The sequence below is a fragment of the Cavia porcellus genome, unplaced genomic scaffold, assembly GCF_034190915.1.
Source record: "Cavia porcellus strain 051 isolate PalLab524CR breed Dunkin Hartley unplaced genomic scaffold, mCavPor4.1 scaffold_2, whole genome shotgun sequence".
In the NCBI taxonomy this organism is placed as follows: Eukaryota; Metazoa; Chordata; class Mammalia; order Rodentia; family Caviidae; genus Cavia; species Cavia porcellus.
The window spans coordinates 115,666,652-115,689,224 of NW_026947485.1; the positions used below are offsets into that span (position 1 = coordinate 115,666,652).

General features: G+C 40.2%; 3 protein-coding genes across 3 annotated transcripts; all 3 read right to left on the reverse strand.

Moving 5' to 3' along the window:
- Positions 1–176: 176 nt before the first annotated feature.
- On the reverse strand, positions 177–1,112 carry LOC100731161 (olfactory receptor 2M4-like). Its single transcript, XM_003479737.1, has one exon. The coding sequence runs from the start codon at positions 1,110–1,112 to the stop codon at positions 177–179; it is 936 nt and encodes a 311-aa protein (XP_003479785.1).
- Positions 1,113–5,641: 4,529 nt separating this feature from the next.
- Positions 5,642–6,334, reverse strand: LOC106025634 (olfactory receptor 2M5-like). Its single transcript, XM_013143265.1, has one exon. It carries the CDS (start codon positions 6,332–6,334, stop codon positions 5,642–5,644), a length of 693 nt encoding a protein of 230 aa, XP_012998719.1.
- A 15,016-nt stretch (positions 6,335–21,350) lies between these two features.
- LOC100735885 (olfactory receptor 11L1-like) lies at positions 21,351–22,373 on the reverse strand. Its single transcript, XM_003479522.1, has one exon. The coding sequence runs from the start codon at positions 22,371–22,373 to the stop codon at positions 21,351–21,353; it is 1,023 nt and encodes a 340-aa protein (XP_003479570.1).
- Between the last annotated feature and the right edge of the window lie 200 nt (positions 22,374–22,573).

Consider the following 22,573-nt stretch of genomic DNA (forward strand, 5'->3'; position numbering starts at 1 on the left):
AATATATATACATATATGTACATTTATATATATACACACATATATATGTGTGTGTGTTAACTCCTAAGGCTGATAAAACAAGAGCAGAAATATGGAAAGCAAGCTTGGATAGGGTAACACAAGGGACTCCAGTCTCCTTGCTGTCCAGAATGGACTTTCAAAGAATTTCTACAGAATCATAGGATCTTTCCTCTCCCCAGCAGCTTCCTAAGCCCCCTGGAGACTTCCCTATTCCTCAGACTGTAAATGAGTGGGTTGAGCATGGGCGTGAGGATGGCATAGAAGGCTGACACCATTGTGTCCTGCTCTGGGGTGTGCAAGGAGGCTGGTCTCATGTACATGAACATGGCAGCCCCATAGTAGAGCCCAACCACTACCAGGTGTGAGGAGCAGGTGGCAAAGGCTTTGCGACGACTCTCCCCAGAGCCCATGTGGATGACGGCTTGAAGGACACAGGAATAGGAAGTGACAATGACTGCGACAGGGAAGATGAGCATCACCACACAGCAGATGAACAGCAGCCTTTCAAATGTAGATGTATCTGTGCATGAGAGAGGTAACAGGGCTGCCACATCACAGAAAAAGTGATGAATTTCCAGAGAGTGGCAGTACGAGAATGACAAAGCAGCTGTGAGCACAATGATGCCATCCAGAGAGCCCAAGATCCAGCAAGCAGCAATCAGGAGCACACAGAGCTTCCGGCTCATGAGGACTGGGTACCTCAGAGGCTGGCAAATGGCAGCATAGCGGTCATAGGCCATGGCAGCCAGCAAGAAACACTCAGCTCCAAGCAGGGACACATAGAAGAAGATCTGGGTCCCACAGCCTGCCAGAGAGATGGACTTCCTTTCAGACAGGAAGTTGATGGCCATCTTGGGCACAGTGGTGCAGATGAGCATGAGGTCCATGAGGGAGAGCTGGCTGAGGAGGAAGTACATGGGTGTGTGTAGCTGGGCATCCAGGTAGATGAGCAGAACCATGGCCATGTTCCCTACACAAGCCACTGTGAAGATCGCGAGGACCAGGGTGAAGAGGAAGGTGTGGATGGGGCTGTGACTGAAGATTCCCAGCAGGATGAAGTCAGAGTGGAAAGTCTGGTTTCCCCATCCCATCCTAGATAAGCTGCCTTATCTGAAAGTTACAGAGAATGTAACAGCATGTTTATTGAGTTCAATTTTCAAAGGTATAACTGCAGCAAGGCCTCCACTGGGCAGGGTGTACAGTGCACATGTGAGTTTCTCTCCCAACGCTTAGTGACCTCCTTTAGATGCATATGCTGGGAGACGTGGTCCAGGGCTTTTTTCACTGTTTTCATTCATCCTTCACAAAGAAAATCTCCAGTAACACTTCCTTTCTGTTCTCATAGAAGACTACCAGAACTCATGAGAGCACACTCATTTACTCATTGGTAGAGTAAATAGAAGGCTTAGGAGAAAGCTAATGTATTTGTCTACACGAAATTATCCCTACCACTGGAAACTCCCTTGTTGATTTCCATTTTGGTGGACTCCTAAGTAAGACAATTCCTGTCTTTATGCTTTATTCCTACTGCCTAACTTCAGCCAAATGAAAATACACTGGGGCCTTATCAAATGGAAAGACAGTCCCACTTTAATCCAGAGAACAGATTAATGGCATGTATATATTATTTTTTGAGATAGAATCTTGCTGTGTAGTCAGGCCGTCCTTGAGTTCACTATGCAGCCCAAACTATCTTAAACTCACATTTCTCTTGCCTCTGCCTCCTGAGTGCTTGGATTACAGATGTTCATGATCATGCCTGATCAATAGCCTATATTATAACTTTTCCATATGTCTAATTTTGCAAGTCTTTTCTTGTCTAATTTTATAAAAATATCTAAAATACTCATGAAAAGGAAAAGAGGAAATTAGTTTTATTTTAGGAATAATTTCATATCTCCTAATCCTTCTTTTGTTAACCTTATTGGTACAATTTTTGTTTACATAATGATGTCATCATCATAGGGAGTCTGTTCCTGTGTGTGATACATCTTAATTCCTTTTTACCCCATTTCCTTCCCTCCCCTTGTACCTCTCTTCTCCTCCTTATTTACAAAATATTTGTTTCCATTCTATCTTTCTTTTCTCATTGTTTTCTTTAGTTCCTTTCCCCTCCCCAAGTTACTTTTCTTTTTTGAACAATTTCTTCCTGTTCGCAGTATATTTATAAATTTTGGTCCTTATTTACACTTTGAGGAGGGGAAATGAGCTTTTCTTTCTTTGTTTATTAGTGTGCATTTGTGTTTTTGAGAAACTGATTTTTAAAATTTATGCTGCAAAACAGCTTATAAACTCCTGATATAAACACATAGAAAACATAAGTGTGCTCATTCTGTGGTCCTTAAGGGTTTCACTTTAGTTTTGCAGAATGAGGGGCATGTCTGCCACTACGAGTGAAGTAATGAGAGTGCAAATCACCCTAAGGCCAGCTGGAAAACTTGGGGTGCAGGATGTGCTTGTGTGGGAGGAAGAAAGGACACTTTAAATGGAGCCTGGAGAAACATGCACATGGGTGCACCCTTCACTGTTGCTACTAATCAAGGAAACACGGGAATGGTGTTGGTTGAAGTTATGGAGCAACATGAAATGAGGTTGCATGAATAAACCTTCTCAGTTGTTGAATGTATGATGGAGGTGGTGGGTTACCAGGAAACCATTTTGGATGGAGACCAGGGAGAAAATGCTCACATCCCTGGAGGTGGGACAAAGCCCAAGTAACTACAATGAAAATGGGGATTAAATGTTTGATTAAAAAAGAGATAATCTTTCAGTATTTTGTAAAATGATCTCAACTGATTTCAAAATGTGTATAAAACCTCATACTATGGGGTCATTTTCCTAATTAATGTATCCCAAAGTAAAGCCCCATTCAAAGCAACATACACACACACACACACACACACACACACACACACACACACACACACTCACACACAAGATATATACATTTTTATATATGGATTTAGATATAGACATAGCTATAGATATAAGTATAGGTATAGATATAGATCTTCTAAATTATCATACTTCAAAGGCATCATTTTCTGCTGACCTATTTTTTATTTAGAAAGAATAAGTTAGAGACAAGATAATTAACTATACAGAAACAGAGGCAGGTTCCAAAACAGAGTTCTGAAATGAAATAAAAAAAAGACTGAGCAGCGATCCTGAGATCTTGCAATACTAAAGGAGAATGGAAAAGCAGGGGATCTAAATCATGAAGAGATCTGCATAAACCCAAAGCATCTGGAGAACCTCAGGCCCTGGGGTCCACCATGTGGCTGGGTCTTGCAACTTGAATGAACCTGGAACTTCCATGCAGCTATCCCAGCGCATTCAACATGCTTCAGTTTTGTGTGACTCACTAAATCAAGTTTCACCAAATCATTCTTTTATTTTTAAGGTGTGGAGTCCCAGGAATTTTGTTCATTAGTGTATTTGATGACTCAAATGGAACATAAATAAGGAAGCTGGATAATTCTGGGGCAAAAAATCACATTCCTAATAATTTATAAACAAAATCTTTGCGCTAGGTCAGTTGTACATGCAAGCTGTTTGTTTTTCTTTTAAGAAAAAATATGTTAATATGTATATTGTTTTTCTAACTAAAACCTCACTATTCAGGCTTAACTGCAGTGTTGGTCATTTGAACTCAGGAGTGAGTTTTGGGGTGTAGTTTAGAGGTAGGTCTCTAAAAGGTTTGCCATTACAGCATGAGAGAGACTATACAATTTTCCTACGTGTAAATCTTCATGTGTCTGCTTAAAGGACAGGATCAGAGCTGCTCATGTGTGAGTGTTTCTGTAAAGTCCCTTTGAGGTGCTTATCTACCAACTAGAAGATACTGACATTTACCATAAGGTTTAATAATTGAAATACAGAGAGGCAGTCATTGAGGAGATCTCGTCTCCTTTTTCTATCACTCCTTTGCAGACAGAACACAGGGTTTTGAGCAGAGGATAAGGCAGCTCAGCACGCCGTCAGAACTACCTACAGTATAGTGAATCTCTAGGACACCACCAAAGTTTAATAACCAGGCTGGGGAGCATCTCCCTGTATAACCCTACATCATGCACGTCTTTCTCATATGTATTATTTTTCATTTGTCCTCAACAAAGTCAGACTCTGTGCAAGGGGAGACCGTACTCACCATACTCATAGGTGCAGGCGAAGGAGCGAATCCCAAGGAAACCTCAGCTCTGCTTTCCCTGGGAAGCAGCACTCCTCTCTCTGGGTCTGGGCTTCCTGCCACACGGAGCTGCCCTCCTCCTCTTAGGAAGGGGACTCTAGAGCCCTGAAGCTCCCTGTGACTCAGAACCCTTCCCTTCCCATGGTCCCAGACCCTAAATCCTCTGCCTGCACAGCAGGCTCCGCCCATGACCTGGGTGACAGTGCCACGCCCTCTTCCAAAGGTTCCTAGGAGCTCCTCTGACTGCAGCACAGATGTTCATACTCATGCTTTACATGCTGCAGCTGCAAATGAAGGCTGCCTGCACTTTCTTTAAAGAAGCAGTGTTAATTCTGAAACTCAGTATTCACAAATTAAAAAGAAAAGATTAAGATTATAAAAGATTTTTTAATTGCAAAGTGAGCAATGTACATCTACCTGCCCTCTCCATTTAATTAATATTTATCTCTTCCCAGGAAGTCTTATCAAATATATGGGCTGAAATAAACATGAGTTGAACTCACAGAACTCTAACTGTGTGTGGTTTTACTCTGACAGTTCAGATCAGATGGCCGCGTAGGCTCCACACAGCCTTCTCAAGCCATCTCTGTAAGATATCTTTTGCATGTTTCAATACATTCATCATGCAAACTTTAGAACAGCTCTTTTGCCAGATCTCTCTTCACCCTGAATGTTTTCATGTTCCTAAAGTAACAACATTTCAGAAATACAAATACCATTACCATTTTTTTCATAAGAGTGTCTAGTGTCCCTTAGTAAAGGCCCATGATTAAACTCAAGCTTCTTATCTCTGCTACAGACCTGTGACGATTGGCCTCCTTTCTTAACTCCTGATTTACATAACCTCCCTTTAGAAATCAGAGCTCTGCCTTCTTCTGTACTTCTGTGGCCTTTCAGGATTATCCCACTTTACTTTTCTTTTTGTCCTCTCTCTCCTTCTGATGATCTCTCAAAACCCGCACCCAGGGATTGTCATGGTGACCGTGACTGGGCAGGGTGTTGGTCCTACATATGTGCACAGACCACATGGAAGCATGTTCTGAAACACACATTTTATTTAACTGCATGTTCTTCCCTATTCCAACTATTCCATTTAGGGGACTCATTATCCTTCGTTTAGGAACCCTTGGAACTTCAAATATTTTGGATTCTTTCAAAGTTAACTTATAAAGTGATTGCCAGAATAAGAAGAGCATATCATCTAGTATAAAAAAGAGAATGTAGATGATTAGCACAACATTATGCTAAAATTTATAAAATAGTGGTTAGTATCAGTGGTATTTTTAAAAATAAATTCATTTTATATTTGGGGAAATTTTCCAGTTCCCTTTTTTGTGGAACAAATTTAAGTAAGCTTTCAATTAGACCTTCACTGAGGACACATTTTAGAGCAGCACTTACATTATTCTCTGATTATATAGAGGACATTACTTAGTCACCCATACTGATAACAGCCAGAATAATCCAAGTGTAGGAAGCAAGGATGACTTCTACGGGGAAACCAATCATCACTATGCAACAAACAAAAGAATTTTTTTCAAATGTGGATGTGGCATTGCATGAGTGGATTAGAAAGGCTGAGAAGTCACAGAAAAAGTGGGCTATTTTCCGAGACCCACAATAAGAGAAGGAAAATGTAACTACACCATCAGTGAGTTCATCAATAGAACGCAAGATCCAGGAAAAAGTAAACATAAGTCCACAAATTTTGGGTCTGATGAGATGGGTGTATCTCAGAGGCTGACAAATGGCAGCATAGTGGTCATAGGACATGATAGTCAGCAACAAACACTCAGATCCAAGCAGCGACACATAGAAGAATATCTGGGCTCCACAGTCTGCCAGAGTGATGGACTTCCTGCCAGACAGGAAGTTGACAGCCATCTTAGGGACAATGGTGCAGATGATCATGAGGTCCATGAGAGAGAGCTGGCTGATGAGGAAGTATATGGGCATGTGCAGCTGGGCATCCAAGTAGATGAGCAGAATCATGGCCATGTTTCCCACACATTCCATTGTGAAGATGGCTAGGACCAGTGTGAAGAGGAAGGTGTGTGTGGGGCTGTGATCAAAGATTTGCAGCACAGTGAAGTCAGAGTTCAAGGTCTGATTTTTCCTGGCCATGGCAAACAGTACCACAAAAGGTGAAACATGTTTACTCATAGTAAGCTTTTAACCATTGTCTTACAAAGTTTCTGATTCTAGACACTTCTGTGTATCATTGATCAATATAACAAAACATGAATTAAGAGACTCAAAAGTTAACAAGCACAGCCTCAAAATGAAACCTGCTCTATTCGAAAGTGTCAAATGGTACTGTTGGTAAACACATATGAGAGCTTGTTTCCTTTAAGTGTATTACTGAAATTTATCACTGAAAATGTCTACAAATTCTCCCTGTACAATATAAGACAAGTAAGAATTTGTATTACTACATTTTAATGACAATGAGGTTTTTTTATCAAAAAATTTAATCTAAACCATTCCAACCATAAAATCTCTCTCATCTGATAAAATAAAATACTCATGTTCTGTACATAGCAAAACTCACTTGAAAAAACATAGAACCTGTAAAAGTCATTTTAATGTACATATTGAGAAATATAGAAGATTTTTCTATTATCACATATCATTCAGTGACTTGATAACCTCCAATTAGCTGCTAGTTCATTCAAATATATAACTTAGTAAATTATTTTGATGTAACTAGGGATTGTAGACAAAAAGGTTTAGAAATTTCCTTATTACACATTTACAATAAAGTTGTTTTGCTAAGTTTTAATGCAAAGGTCATTTTACTTGAGAAGTCTCAACAGCATCCAGCTTTCTTACCTTATGCCTGCCAATAAGGTTTTCCATCATTTCTTATGACAGTTAGCACTGATGATCTTTAGTTTACCAGACTGTGTAAGCGTGAAATGGATGTCAGTATTTCTAGATGAACAAGTCAGCTAAGTTCCACACTTGTGCACTGAGTAAGACACATTCGATTGCCACTGAATAGTGTTGTTCTGTGGAGTCCTGCTGAGTCTCTGGGGCTCTGCCAATGTTTAAATCATTTCCCTAAACCATGTACTTGGGATGATGTAATGATTCTCACATGCTCATATGAACCACTCATTGGTGACTACACTTGGACCATAAAATTCCTACTTAAGTCTTTAAATGAAAAAACACTGATCAGGTGACATCACTTTGAAAGATCAGTTCATGTACAATTGGGCAGGCACAAGGGGGAAAGAGCTGCTGGAGATACTGGCCTTCTACTGATGGTGTGGACACAGAGAAGGTATGGTATTTGTATGGCTGTCATGACAATTACCTCTTTTCTTGCATCTGATGCTGAATGCTCATGCAACTGGTATGCATTAATAACTTATTTAAACAGACATAATGAAATTGAACAGACAACAAAGCTATCTGCGAGTGTTGATATACATCCAAACACCTAATATTTCAGTTAAACATCACTCAGAGGAAGTATTCTGTGAAAGTGAGTGGTTCATCACAAGTACACAGACAATTAACTTCTTCCCATGAATTGGAAATGTAAAGCAGTGGATGAGTGAGTCAAGGTTTGCCAGCAATGCTATCATGTCAACAAGTCTGACAGTGCAGGTGGGCAGAAACATTCAAAATTGAACTTCTGTTTGCAATCACTATCAACTGAGCAATGTAAAATCCAGAAAACTCTTCTGCATTCCATACAAATGTTTCACTAGTTCTATTAGGAGACTGCATCCAAGACTTCCCCTAAGGAGAAGAAACATGAGGGAATAAAACTATAATGAAAAGCACATTAATTGGGATATATTGTATTCTAACTCTTCCAAGAATCTTTTTTAAAATTTTATTTAAAGAAAGAATAAACAAAGCAGAAAATGGGTAGAAACAATACATACTTTCAAATAAAAAATAAACAATAAGAAATCACTAGTTGATGTTAACATATTGTCCTTTTACAAATAGTTATTCAAGATACAAAAGTGAAACCTACAAAGTGTGGATTCAAACAACAAGACTGCAAATGGCTCTGTTGAACTATCCAACAAAAACTTAGTAATATGGTTATCAATCCTAGACACTTAAACATACATGCAGTTATCCATATCTTGATTTATATTGAGATTAAACAAACCATAGCAGGCTAAAATCATTCTGAAGAAAGAATAATAGCATTGCTGGATTTCACATCATGACACTACAGGATCAGCACTGGGTACTTTAGTGTCTCTTTTTCTTCAAAGTATTTCTTCTTTTCATCATGCATTATAAGATCAGTTCTCATAAACTGCTTATAGATTCTATGCATGAATGAGTCTTCCCATGTAGTTTTATCCTTTCTATATTAGAGAGAAACAAAACAAAGCAAGACATAACAAAACATATTTCGATAAACACATGAAATGAAAAAGACATATAAAACCACTACACAAGGAGTTCTACAATGGTTACTGTGTTGTCCCTTCTTATCTTCAATAGAATCATGTATATTTTCAGACATAGTGGAGGGTGGACTGAAACAAGAGTCTCTATAGGAGAAACTTTCTGATGGAGTAATGACAGAATACTATTCCTTGCATTCTGACAGCTGGTAAACAACTTGTCATAGCTATGGCTGGACACACTCACTGAGCAGAGACCACGGTCAGAGGTCTAAAGATGATAGTGAAGCCTTAGAAACAGTCAGCTGCCTCCTGGAGATGAGCTGTGCAGCTAAATCAATTATACAACACAGTACATTAAATAAACCAAGCAAGTTAAAGACCAGCAACATTACGATGACCCGTGTGTTCCTGTTCTACTAATAATTTCATCAGACTGGGGATAGCACTCTGTAGGTGGCCACCAGCTCCTCCCAGAACTCAATGTAAAGCAGGGAAAATCACGGATCACATACACTCACCATGTCTCAACGTAAAAGAGAATTCAGATTTCTAATGGGAATGTTTAGCAAAGAGACTCCTGCTGCTAATCTTACTTTACTTTGTATTCATCTAATTTTACCTATTTTGCATAATATTAGAAAAAGTTTAAGCTTTCTTTAAATTTGAAATTGAGAGAAATTCGTTCCAATTGCTTTTGGCTTGCAACATATGGAAGAAACTGGGTTGGCTGTTGATAGAATATGGATAGAAAATTTTAAACAAATCTGTTACTGTCATCATGGGAGAAGGATGTGGATGGGAGGTGATTTCTCTAAAGATTAATTAGGAGAAAGCTTCCACTCAAGCAGTGACAGTGTAAAATTACTACGAATCCTAATAAGATCACAGAAGGAAAAGATGATTCTTAGCTTTGGCTCCACACTCTGCACACTCACACTCGATGAAGAAAAGTTTTTAATTTTATTTTTAACTTTTTAAATATGCTGCTAGATCTTTAGAAACAGTTAGCTTGACTAGTAGAGATTTCATAGCTTAGTTACATAGGTTTACTTAATACAAATATATTAAATCAGTTAATTAAATAGTATTACAAATTGGAAATAATCTTTTTGGTCCCAAATAGTAATGATATTACTTCAAAAGATATATGTTTTCTGTCATTTTTATCATAAATTATTTTAAAAATCATATATACAAGTTTTAAAAGATTTCATTTCAGAAATAAAAATTGTGTAGGAATCCTACCTGTAAATACAATGTTTTGACTTTTTAACACTGCAAAAGTATTCAATCAGTCCCATTGAAACGTCCATCCCCTCACACACCATTACTTTTTTTTTTTTTTTTTTTTTTTAGAGGAAAAAGAGAAAAACACAAAACAAGCCAAAGCGGTGTAAGGGTACACATAATACAGGACTACAAACAAAACAAAACAAAACAAAACAAAAAAACAAAACAAAACAAACAAACAAAAAAAACATAACAGTAAGAAATCACCTGTTAGTAGATTACATATTATCATCTTGAAAATAGTTCCTCAAATCACAGTATCAAAGAATACAAGGTGGACACTCAAACAGGGAGACTGCAAACAGCTGTGTTCAATGATCCAAAAACATTGATATAGTCAGCTATTTAACACCCCTAAACACACTTGCTGTTATATCCGTTAGAGCTCTTTTTCTTGTTTTTTTCCCCTTTCTTTTTTACAACAAAGTTTACACATTTTGGATTTTATTACTCCTTAGTGCTTATTACTTTTTTTTGGGGGGGGGGGAAAGAATACAGTCAAATATGGCAAAACAAAGCTGTCAGTCAATACTAAGGATAGACATAGCACATGGTGTAGAACAGAGTACAAGTTTATCAACAATGGTTATCAACGTTGTCCCTTGTTTCCTTAAAAAGAATTGTCTATCTCATTAGATATTATAAAGTTGGACAAAACAGTAGAGAACAAGACCAATAAAACTTAGGCATTGTAAACATTACAGGACTTCCAAAGAAGACAATAGTCAAACCAGAATGGATATCTTAGTGAATCTTATTGTCTTCAAAGTAGTTGTCTATGTCTTCAAACTTGATACTATGATATAGAATGGAACAGAGTCTAATCAGTCAAAACAAGATCGTGGGAGTACTACAGGACTTCAAAACAAGTTAATAGGAAATCAAAAAGAGTTACTATTTATATATCCTAATTTTTTAAATTTTTTCTTTAATTAAGACAAGCATAAGAAATGACTAAATAATTTTTTTTTAAAACAATAAGGGGGAGATTGAGATAAAACAGGACATAACAATATAACAATAGAGGTCACAGCATGACTGTTTCAACAACCTAGTACTTCACCACCATATAACCTGACTTAATAGTAGTTACCATAGTGTCTTTTTCCTTGAAATATTTGGATAAAACTTCATATACTCTAGCTTCAAATATTTTCATATCAAGAAGCCCAGAATAAAGCCTTTCTAATTAATGAGTGAAAACTTTATAAGGCTTCAAGGCCACATAATGGGGAATCATGATTACCACATATTTTTATATATTTGAATCATTACTTACATTAGGGAAACTATTCGGTATTCACACATGCGAGATTGATTTATTTCACTTATGAGTATGGTCTCAAGCTGCGCCCATTTATTGATAAATATCTCAATGTGATCCTTCTTTATAGCTGAATAATACTCTATTGTATAGAAATACCACAACTTTTTTATCCATTTCTCAGTTGATGGACACTTGGGTTGTTTCCAAGATCTGGCGATTACAAATTGTGCTGCTATAAACATAGGTGCACATATATCACTGTGGTATGATGCTTTCAGTTCTTCTGGGAATATGCCTAGAAGTGGAATAGCTGGAATAAATGGGATTTCCAGTCCCAACTTTTTGAGAAATCTCCAGACAGATCTCCACAAAGGCTGTACCAGTCTACACTCCCACCAGCAGTGCAGGAGAGTTCCTTTTTCCCCACAGCCTCTCCAGTATTTGTTGTCGGTTTTCTTGATCCTGGCCATTCTTTCAGGAGTGAGATGGTATCTCAGTGTGGTTTTAATTTGCATTTCTCTAATGACCAATGATGATGAGCATTTTTTCATGTATTTATTTGCCATTTGCATTTCTTCATCTGAGAATTGCGTATTCATCTCAGATGCCCATTTTTGGATTGGATCTTTGAATTTTGGAGGTTTGAGTTTCTTTAATTCTTTATATGTTTTAGACAAGAGGCCCTTGTCTGAGAGAGAGTTCACTAAAATCTTTTCCCAGTTTGTGGGTTTTCTTTTCACTATGCTGGAGATTTCTTTTGACATGCAGAAACTTTTTAATAAGAAGTGGTCCCAGTTATTGATTCTGGGAAGTATTTCCCATGCGGTTTGAGTCCTGTTCATGAATTCTTTACCTACTCCTATGTCTCCAAGGTTTCTACCCACTTTGTCTTCCAATAGATTTAGTGTTTCTCTTTTAATATTCAGATCTTTGACCCATTTAGATTTCAATTTAGTACATGGTGATAGACATGGGTCTAGCTTTAGTTTTCGGCAAATGGAGAGCCAGTTTTTCCAGCACCATTTATTAAAGAGACTGTCGTTCTTCCAGTGAACCTGCTTGGCTCCTTTATCAAAGATAAGGTGGTTGAGTGTGTTCGTAGTTGTGTTTGTATCTTCTAATCTATTCCACTGATCTTCGGCTCTGTTTTGATTCCAATACCATGTTGATTTTACTACTGTTACTTTGTAGTATAACTTCAAGTCAGGGATTGTGATGCCTCCTGCTTTGTCTTTGCTGCTTAGAATTGCCTTTGCGATTCTAGGTCTCTTCTGGTTCCAGATGAAATTTAGGAGTGATTTCTCTAGATCTATAAGGTATGTTGATGGTATTTCTATTGGGATTGCATTGAATCTGTATAACAGTTTTGGGAGCACCATTACTTTTCAATGTGGCAGGAACACCTAGGATATTCTGAGAAATGTTTGACTCTAAATCAATTATTTGCAATCATAGCCTCCACACTACTACAGATTTCCTGAGTTTTTCCATCCTGTCTTCCTGAAACTAATCACTTCCTTCCCATTTCTCACACTTGGAAGCCAGCATTTACTCCAGTTGTATATATTTAACAATTTAAATTAGCTCATACAAGTGCAATCATATACTATTGAGTATTTTGCTTATTTTAAGTAGCCTCATGTTCCACAAGTTGGTGCATGATATTGTAAACAGCAGAATTCATTTTTAAAAAGGCAGGACTACGTTACAGATTATAAGCAGCACACCTGTGTGTGTGCGCGTGTGCTCATGTGTGGATATGATCTGTCAGTGCACTTTCCCATTTTCTCTACCATTTACCTATTAGCTGCTTATGAAATAATTAAATAATCTCAGTCAAAATTAAATAATATTAATTTGTACAATAGGAATCAATGATTTCATTGCATTAATTTCCAATGAATTGTGTATATTATGAAGGAAAACCCTCCTTTACAAAGAAAAAGTTGCCCTTTAGCTTCTAGTTCATGTAGTGACACAGAAAGGCAGGACAGTAAAGGCCAGGGCGCCTGCAGTGCATTCCACAGAGCTGCACCTCAGTCCCTAATTCTAGTCATGGTCTTCTCAGCTGAGCTGCAGAGGCCCCACAGACTCTGGTTAGGAGCTCATCACACAGCTTGCGTGCCTGAAGAGGTTTCTCTGTTCCCACTCAGGCCTCAGGGTGGGAGGAGGGCTGGGGAGACTGATCCTGCCCCGCTGTGCTCCCTTCCTAAACTCGCTTTTCCCAAAAACAGTTCCTGGGGATTGCATGAAGATAATTTGATTCAAGATATGGAAGGCAGCCCCCAGGAACCCACTTTTATTTTTGTAGCCTGAAAGGGTGGGCCTGAAATGCTTTAGGGACCAATGGGTTTACTGATTTTTAGTGTATTTTATGTATGTTTATGCTGCGCATTCAATAACAATTATATCACTGCATATTAGTAAAATCACTGAAACCTGCTTAGTAGTTCTAAGTACAAAGCTGCCTTTTATATAAAAAAAATCTCTGAAAATCATGGGTCACTCTCTAGAATAAGTTCACAGCATTGTAGTTTTTAATATTCAGTTAATAGAAATATAAAGTTGACAGGAATTTGTACATTATTTATACAATGAAATTGAATTCTTTTCCTTTGCTGAGAAGACAGTCCTATTCCTTGTAAGTAAATTATCTATTCATAAGTTAAATTTCTGGAAATTAAATATTTCAAGGTAAAAACCATTATTTGTAAATCCAGGATACCACTTTCTCATTCAGTAATTTCCATAAACTGCACGAAAACTGCTTGGTGGAAATGAGCCCAATGTGCAAAGTTATCCGAAAGCCACAGGCTGTGGTAAAATTCCTAGTTTCCCTGCTGATTCAGGTCTTTTTTTCAAGTCCTCCACTGCTCTCGCATGTTCTAAGCCAGCAACCTTAGAAGTAGATGTTAAAAGTCAGGGCTCCCCCACTGCCCCAGAACCTGGTTTCTCCTTTACTTAGGCAGGGATTGTAGGGGTCTGACGAAGGTTGAGGAAATTCAAACACAAGTGCTTCTGTTTTCCTGAAAAACCCTGCACTGACTTACTTTCCTAATTTCTCTTTCCTACAGTTTCTGTGTAGTTTCTGTGTAGTTCAGGAAGCTAAGTCACCAAGTAATTGTATTCCTGTTGAAAAGTCTTGCATTTCACATAATTAGAATACTGTATGTTTGCATCTTGGGGTGCCAGAAAAAAGGTAGCTAGTTATTGTTTGATTATGTTATTTCCTTTAGCTTTATCTGTAATTGTCTAACACATACTTCTGAATGGAAGAATCTCACAGCGAAGCCACAGAAGAGCAGGAAAAATGATCAGCCAAGGTGCCAAACATAGAGCGAATTTCACATGTAAAAATATACAGCAAAGTATACGAGGATCAAACACTACTTTATGGGGTGAGGTTCGGTGTGGGTTAGATGTCCAGCGCACCCCACCTTCTCCTGGGTCTGGAAGGTGACTGCATCCTGGGCACTGTGCTCCCAAGGCCTCATCCCCTGGGACCTCAAGGGCTGAGTGTAGTGCAAGAGGAGCCTGCTCAGAGAGGGCCCTGAGGAGCCCCTGGGAACCTTTGCCGTCTGCCCTTAGCTGAAGGATGAGAGCAGAGTTCTGCAGGGCTCTTCCCCTGCTCTCCTTCAAACTGCAGGTGTCAGTATTTTGTCCCTAAGATATCAAAGTCTCAAGCCCTAATATACATGCGGTGACAGAAATCAGTGTTACTATTATATGATGTACATAAGCCAGTGTCTGATAAAAATCTCTATGCTATGTACTGCACCTTGCTCTTCATTACAGCAAGAGGGACGCTGCGAGGACAGCTGACCGGGCACAGGCAGATCTCACTCACCCTGCATTTCCGCACATGCAACCCCCACGTGGCAAAACTTAAACATGTGCAGCTGTGCCTGTTATTCTCCCATTTCCTCCTGGCCATAGCTGATGCTAACAGCTCTCAGTTTTGCAGAGGTTTTAGCCAGTGGGAGGTGTCCCACACTGTGTGGTGGCCCCTTCCCCTTTCTGCACCTGGAGGATATCATTCTCGTGACTCTGAGAAAGCAGAGACCTCAGAGTGCTGGGCTGCAGGAGGGGGCGTGCCTGTCTTCTCTTCCAGATCCCCATTCACTCCTGACCTTGGCTCACAGTGAAATGCTCTCTGCTTCTCAGCACTGATCAGGGCTGTTGGTGAAATCCCTCTGCTCACTCCCTCCTTCCTCTGCTTCCTCCTTTCAACCTCCTCCTCTTTACTAAGAGGAAAGAGGAACTTTTTAAAAATTTTCCTTAAATTTGTAAGGAATCCAGTTTTCACCTGAACGGGAATATACTGAATATTAATTCACTCCAAAACCTTTGTTCTTCCCAGGGAAAGTTACACTGAATTTCCCTTGAGAAAATTAGATCTGAAGAGCAGGACAAAGGGAAGTGGAGCAGTTAGAGGAAGCTGTGTCCTGGAAGTGCAGTGTGAATGAGGCCTTGCTGGGGTAGAGAGGAGAGGAACTGAGACTGCAGCCAGCTGAGTTCCTGGTCACCTTCCTGCTGCAGGAGAGAAGGGAGCTCCTCTGAAATGTCCCTAAACCCAGGGCGCAGGCTGTGGAATGGCATAGAGGGTGAGAGCACAGTCGGGAAGGGGGGTGTCTGGGAAGCCCAGGGCTTTCTACAGCAGACAGAAGTGGGGCTCTGCGCCCCACCCCATGCTGTTCCTCACTGCCTCAGTGGAAACCTGCAGCTCCAAAGCCCCTGAGGCCAGGCTCTAAATGTACCCACCACTTATCTCACATTTGATCCTACTGAGCAGATTTTGAACTATTTACAGCTTGACTGTTTTTACAGTGCAGAAATCCATCAACAGGGTCTGCTAAGCCATAGATAAGAAAAAGCCTGCAGCCATGAAAGTCATAAGTCACCTCTGTGCTTCCTGAGCCTGAGCTTCTTCACCCTCAGTGACATTGCTGGGCAAGGGGTACCTTTTCCACCATCCCCACCAGGGTTTCCTGCAGCTGCTCCCTGCTTTGTGGGAAGAAAACTGGTTCTGCCTCAATGCTTTATGTGTTTCCATTTGATCAACCCATAAGTCCCCCAAATTGACTATGGTAAATGATTAAGGAGGAGTTTCCAGTGTGACATAAATATTTTGAAGTATTAGAGACTTTTTTTCTAAAGTGAAAGAAAACTGAGAAAATATTAAGTAACAAAGAATTATTGGATTTTAATACATACAGTGCTTCATGCTAGCCAAGCCTGCACACCTGAGCTACATTCCTAGGCCCTGATCCTCATCTAGTCACCTGGAGGTGCGCAGGAAATGGGTTGGTGTCAGAACAGATGAATTCAAAAAGTGCAGGTAACCTCATGGCTGCCTGCACTGTTTCTCCAATACCTCCTCTTCAACTCATCTGGATTTCATGCTATATTCTTTCCTATTCTATTCATGTGGGATGCACTTGCTTAATCCATGGGTGGTTTCCCTCTAGATTTGCAGCATGATATTCTTAACTCTTTCTTGAGGAACACTGTGTTCTCTCTCATGTATAGTCTCTTTTACAAGGTGTTTCTCTGGTATAATCTACAGTGTCCTGGATGTTTATGTCATCTCTAAAGTATCCCCTAACAGAAATTCTAGCTAGTCAACGTTTTGCACAAAATCCCTCTGCTACCACCTCTTTGGCTTTGTGTTTCACAGGGGCAATGATGTACAGAAAGCTCCAGTGAACTACTGTACAGGTGGAGATTTCTTCTCATTTCAGTTTATTTTTTTTTTAGTCACATGAATTTCTGTGTCCATATACTATCACACCCAGCTTACAAAACAGGCATTGTGATTCTTGAGTAAGTCTCCAGGGCCCTTGCTACAACATTACATTCATTTCAGTCTCCTTAGTATCTTATTCTAATCATCAGCATTGCAGGATTCTTAATCCATGTAAACTCAAGTTTAAAAAATGAATAGAAAGCCTCTTCACAGCAAAATATTTGACAGAAAAGACAGACAAATTACATAATAGGAGAAAGTGTTTAAAAACAGTTAAGAGGTCACTACAAGGAGATTACAAAAGTATTAATGCCATTAAAAATGGAGAGTTTGCCAGAAAACTTTAATGCATCCTCAAAATCACAGGCAAAAACAGCAAAACTAGACAGATAGGGTTTACCAACCTGCAAAGCATGGCATCAGTTAGAAAAGCAATTGGCAAGGGAGAGAGAGTTCATAGACAGAGAGGAAATTTACAAAACAGACACTTGATGAAGGGCTATAGCAAAAGCATTACCAATGAACACGATTCATTAGGGAGAAAATAAATAAGTCAACTTGGAAACATGCAATGGACAAGACATTTCTTAGATGAACGGATGACAAACACATTAAACTTCTGAGGTCACTAATCATCTGGGAAATGCAAGTCCAGTCCACCATGCAAGGTCTCCTCAGCCAATGAGTAGGTCTATTAGCCAATTTAAATTGAAAACTGTCAGGGTCAGAAGGGTGGAGAGAGTCCCTTGCACAGTGCTCCTGGGGTTGAAAATTGGAGCAGTTTCAACAGAAAGCAGCACGGAGCACTCTCACAGGTTAAGAAAAGATCACTGTATTTTTCCTACCTGCAGTTATTTGTCCAAAGAATTTAATCCAGCATCCCAAAGCAGTATCTGGACCCATATGTTGACTGAAGCAAATTTAGCAACATGAATTAAAGATAAATCTCTATCTATCCTCAATCTGTCATCCATTCATCCTATTTTTTCTGAAGAAAATTAAATCAACACCTTAGAAACATATCCACAGTCTCATGCTCCTTGTGGCCTTATTTGCAAGATAGGAAACTGCTCACCTGTTCCCAGTGGATGACTGGTTAAAGACTTCATAGTGTACATGGGTGAGGAAGTGTCACACCAATTCATAGAAACAGGAGATGCTGTCATTTGTAACAACATAGGGAACGTGGAAGATACTGTACAAATAAACAGCTGCACCAAGTGATCGCCATTGACTTACTTTCACATCTGTCAAGAGCTAATTGTCCATGTACATAGCAGTCTGTGGCGAGGTCCTGGACTCAGTTTCCCCTCGGGGCTGTGTGTTTATGGCAGTGTCAGACTGCCTTGCACCCTGTATATCAATGCTAAATCCTTTGAATAGGTGGCACCACCTCACAGTTTTGGGTGTCATCTTAGTCTCTACTGGCCCCTTGGAAAATGTTCAATGAGTGAAAAATTGAGACTACTTTCAGTGAAGCAATTCTGAACAATAAAAGATGATGAATATAAGAAAGTAAGACTAAATTTAATCATGCATTAGAAGCATTTCCGTAACCAAGAAGATGAAGATTTCGTAACCAAGAAGCATTTCATAACCAAGAAAGTATAAAGAACAAAGTCTGAAAATATGAGTATATAAAAATTTAAAAGAGTTATATAATGAAACCATTACAAACAAAAAGTAAACTAGGTTTAATATTTTACAAAACTTCACGGAGAAGCTAATACATCAGTTATTTGTATAGCATCTCAATAAATGATGGTCAAGTGAGATAAACTAATGAACAGTATGCATCTGGTAAAGCTCAAGTCGAAAGGCAAATGATGACAGTTTTTAGGGCATAATGTTCCTCCACCTCCTTCAGAGGGGCATTTACACAGCGGATCTTAATTCTTTTATCCTGCATCTGTTACTTCTTCCTCCATCTCTGGATCCCATTCACATTTGAGGTAATATTTATTTCTCTGTTTTCCATTGTCCAGTCTGTCTTTTAAATTACATATACTTTGGGTAAGATAAACTGTGCAGTATTTAAGCTTATGTGTCTGCTTTGTTTCACTTAACATTGTGATCTCAAGGTGCGTTCCATTTTCCCCCAAATGATTTGCATTTGTATATATATGGCAAGGCAATACTCCTTTGTGAATAAATGCCACATTTTCTCTATGAATTCATCTGCTGATGGATACAGTGAGCCTCTTGGGAGACACAGATCACTGATCTGTGATACACGTGAGTATGCATAGATCTCTGCAATATGAAATCTCTAACTCTTGAGATAATGCCTGCATCTCCAAGGGTTGGGATGTGAGAACAGACAATTTATAAATGTCATGGAAAATAGATTTCAACTGCATTTCTCACAACAGTTAGTTAAAACAACAGGGACAAACTCACGAATGGGTTAAGAGTGTATTGGCCCAATGGAGAATTGGGGTTCATGTTACATTTACTACCGTAAAACTGACAGAGTCACTGTCCCTGATCTTCATACTAAAATGTTACCACTTGAAGCAGAAGTGGAAATGGATGCTAATCCAAGCTCCTTTCCACCATTTTCGGGCAGAGTGGCTCCTCCATGGCTCCTCCATTCCTCCAATCGATTGTTAATTTACCTTTCTTTACTGCTACTATTACACTGTCAGTAAGGCAGAATATCTAACTGAAGAGTGACGTGGCCAGTAGTCAGTGACCTGAGGACAGAGGTCTGTCTGGACAGGAATGAGATGCACAGGATGCAGGGCTGCAGGATTCCCATGTGAGATCAGTATGTCCCAGTTCCATCTATGACAGACACATTTCAAAGTTCTCAAATGATTTCTTTAAAAGAATGACATAGTTAATCTCCCAACTGCTCAGACTAAAAATTAATAATAAGAAAATTCATGGAATTAACTCACAGAACACTGAACACCATGGCGTGGAGATTGTTTGAAAAGAAACTGAGAATTAAATTATCATACTGTATCTGTCCTACTGTGTCCTCTTCTGTCAAAGTGAGAGTGTGGTGACATCCATAGGTCTCTTCTATGGAGACTGGAGACCCTTCAAGAGTATACTCCTGCCTCGGTCAGTGCACCCTCTTCCACTTGATGTTTTCGCTTCATGTTCTGCTGTTTCATCTGATTTTAGGTTTGCACTCTCCTGGAAGGGTCTTCCTTTTATGAATTTCCTTATCAAACCTAAACCTATCCAACGCCACTCCAACAGGAGCTACTGCAATGACCCCAGAAATTCTTGCTTTCTTTTCAGAAATAAATAACAGTGAAGCTGCAAATGAAAAATTTATCAGGTTTGAGTACCAGTGATAGTTAATCATTTCTCTTAGCACCAAAACCAAAATCTCTACAGGGCCTTGAATAATCTGTGAAAGCTAAGTGACCAGTTCCTGCCTTGTTCTCTCAGAATCTGCACCTGAACACATCTCCCCACTTCCTCAGATTCCTTCTCCTGTCACTCATGTGATGCTCCCTACTTGGTCCAAACTTCACCCTGCTATGTGGTACAAGGTACAACAGGAACAAGGAGCTCTTCCCACCCCTGTTGCTGACTCAGACCTTGCTGATCCACATCCATGTATCCACTCACAGCTCACTCATTCCCAGAGACTGGGCTGTGCAGAAATGCACCAAGCCCTTGTCACTCATCATGTGTTTCCCTTCCATTCTAGACCTGGTGCTCCATTAAGGCAACCTCTTCCTAGCCCTTTCTGTGCCATCTCATCTGTGGACAGTTCAGATGCAGATGGAAACAGGGTCTGCAGTTCATGGCTGGGACTATGGACAGGAAACTCAGAGGTGTCCTGCACTGTGGCTGAGTTACAGAGAACAAGACCTGGGTGTGAATGCTGTGAGTTGCAGCCCTAGATTCCCAGGCTGACAGCAGCACAAGCTATTTCAGAGCTGCTTTTTCTTTTTTCACCCTTCCCAACCTCCTTTCCTTGCTCCCTCCCTAAGACCTTCTTTCTTTCCTTCACTTCTTCCTTTTCGTTATCTGTCACCATTTCTTAGAATTTCATTTCTAAAAGCATCAATAGTTGTCTAACTTAATATCAGAGATGTTTGGTCCTTTGACAACCCTACATTCCTAGATAATCCAGGGCTTCATTTCTTTTTTGGCATTCATTGTTTTATTTAATTCTATTCAGTAAGCAGCAATGTCATCCACCAGGTTTCAACCTCTTCACAGCACATAAAAATGCAGAACTTTGTACCTGAACAGGTAGAAGGGCTATAAAAATGAGAGAAGGAATTTCACTGTAGAAACTGAACATAATGTGTATCCAGACACCATATACTACAACTGTACAGTGATATTTCCATCAAAGAAAAATGAAAATGTCTAAGGACAAATTTAGACCCAGAAGAACAGTGTATTCTCTGAGCAGCTGTTGGCAGGGAACCCTCAGGAAACTGTTTCATGGACTCTTGCAGAATCCACAGTGCATTAGTGATACTTGAAGAAGATGCCCCGATCTCCAATGTGTGAACCTAGGACCCTGCCTGTCTGGTGAGGAAACCCCAGCCCTCTTCCACAGATGCAGCACTTACTTCGCATGACTTTCCTAATTGCCTGTTTAAAGTCTCTGTTCCTCAAGCTGTAGATAACAGGGTTCAGCAGAGGAGTGACCACAGTGTAAAAGACGGAGATGATCTTATTGACTTCTGGTGACAGGTGCACATTGGGACGCACATACATGGAGATCATGGTCCCATAGTAGATGGTAACAACTGCCAGGTGGGAGCCACAGGTAGAAAAGGTCTTCCTGCGGCCCGCCCTGGATGGGATTCTCAGAACAGAGGAAACGATGAAGAGGTAGGACACGACAGTCAGGAGGAAGCAAACACACAGCACCGCGATGGAGAGGACGAAGATGAGCAGCTCTGTGGTGTGCACGCTGGAGCAGGAGAGCTGCATTAGTGGGGGGAGGTCGCAGAAGAAGTGGTCGATGTGGTTGGGCCCACAGAAGTCCAGCCTGCAGATCATCAGGGAAGGCAGAAAGCCCGTGCCCAGCCCTGCGAGCCAGCAGAGAGCCAGCACCTTGGTGCAGATGTCCGGACGCATGAGGGAGGAGTAGTGCAACGGGCTGCAGATGGCCAGGTAGCGGTCACAGGCCATGGCGGCCAGCAAGAAGCACTCTGTGGCCCCGAAGCACACGAAGAAGTAGAGCTGCACCATGCAGGCAGAGAAGGAAATGGCGTGGCCCTGGGAGACCAGGTCGACCAGCAGGCGGGGCACGATGGTGGAGGTGTACAGGACCTCCAGCAGGGACAAGGACCCGAGGAAAGAATACATGGGCACGTGCAGGCGGGGATCCCTGCTCACCACTGTGATGATGACCAGGTTCCCAGCGATGGTGAGGAAGTAGATGCCCAGGAAGATTGCAAAGAGTAGGGCTCGCCACTCCAGGAGGCGCTGAAAGCCCAAGAGCTGGAACTCAGCTACAGAGGATGTGTTTCGGGGTCCCATTGCCTGTGTAGGGAAGAAAACACTTTTGTAAAGCACTTATGCAACGTATAACACATTTGTAATTATTGATATTTGGAGGTGAAGAATTTTTTTTAAAAAATAGTTTAGGCTTATTTGTACAGGTGATTAGAAGAATAAACACAAATTCCACCTTGCTTTAATGGGACCATATTCTGAAATGTCTTGCTCAGGGTGCACAT

Coding starts and splice junctions, on each gene's coding strand:
- LOC106025634 (XM_013143265.1), bottom strand. CDS start 6,334: ATGGCCAGGAAAAATCAGACCTTGAACTCTGACTTCACTGTGCTGCAA.
- LOC100735885 (XM_003479522.1), bottom strand. CDS start 22,373: ATGGGACCCCGAAACACATCCTCTGTAGCTGAGTTCCAGCTCTTGGGC.
- LOC100731161 (XM_003479737.1), bottom strand. CDS start 1,112: ATGGGATGGGGAAACCAGACTTTCCACTCTGACTTCATCCTGCTGGGA.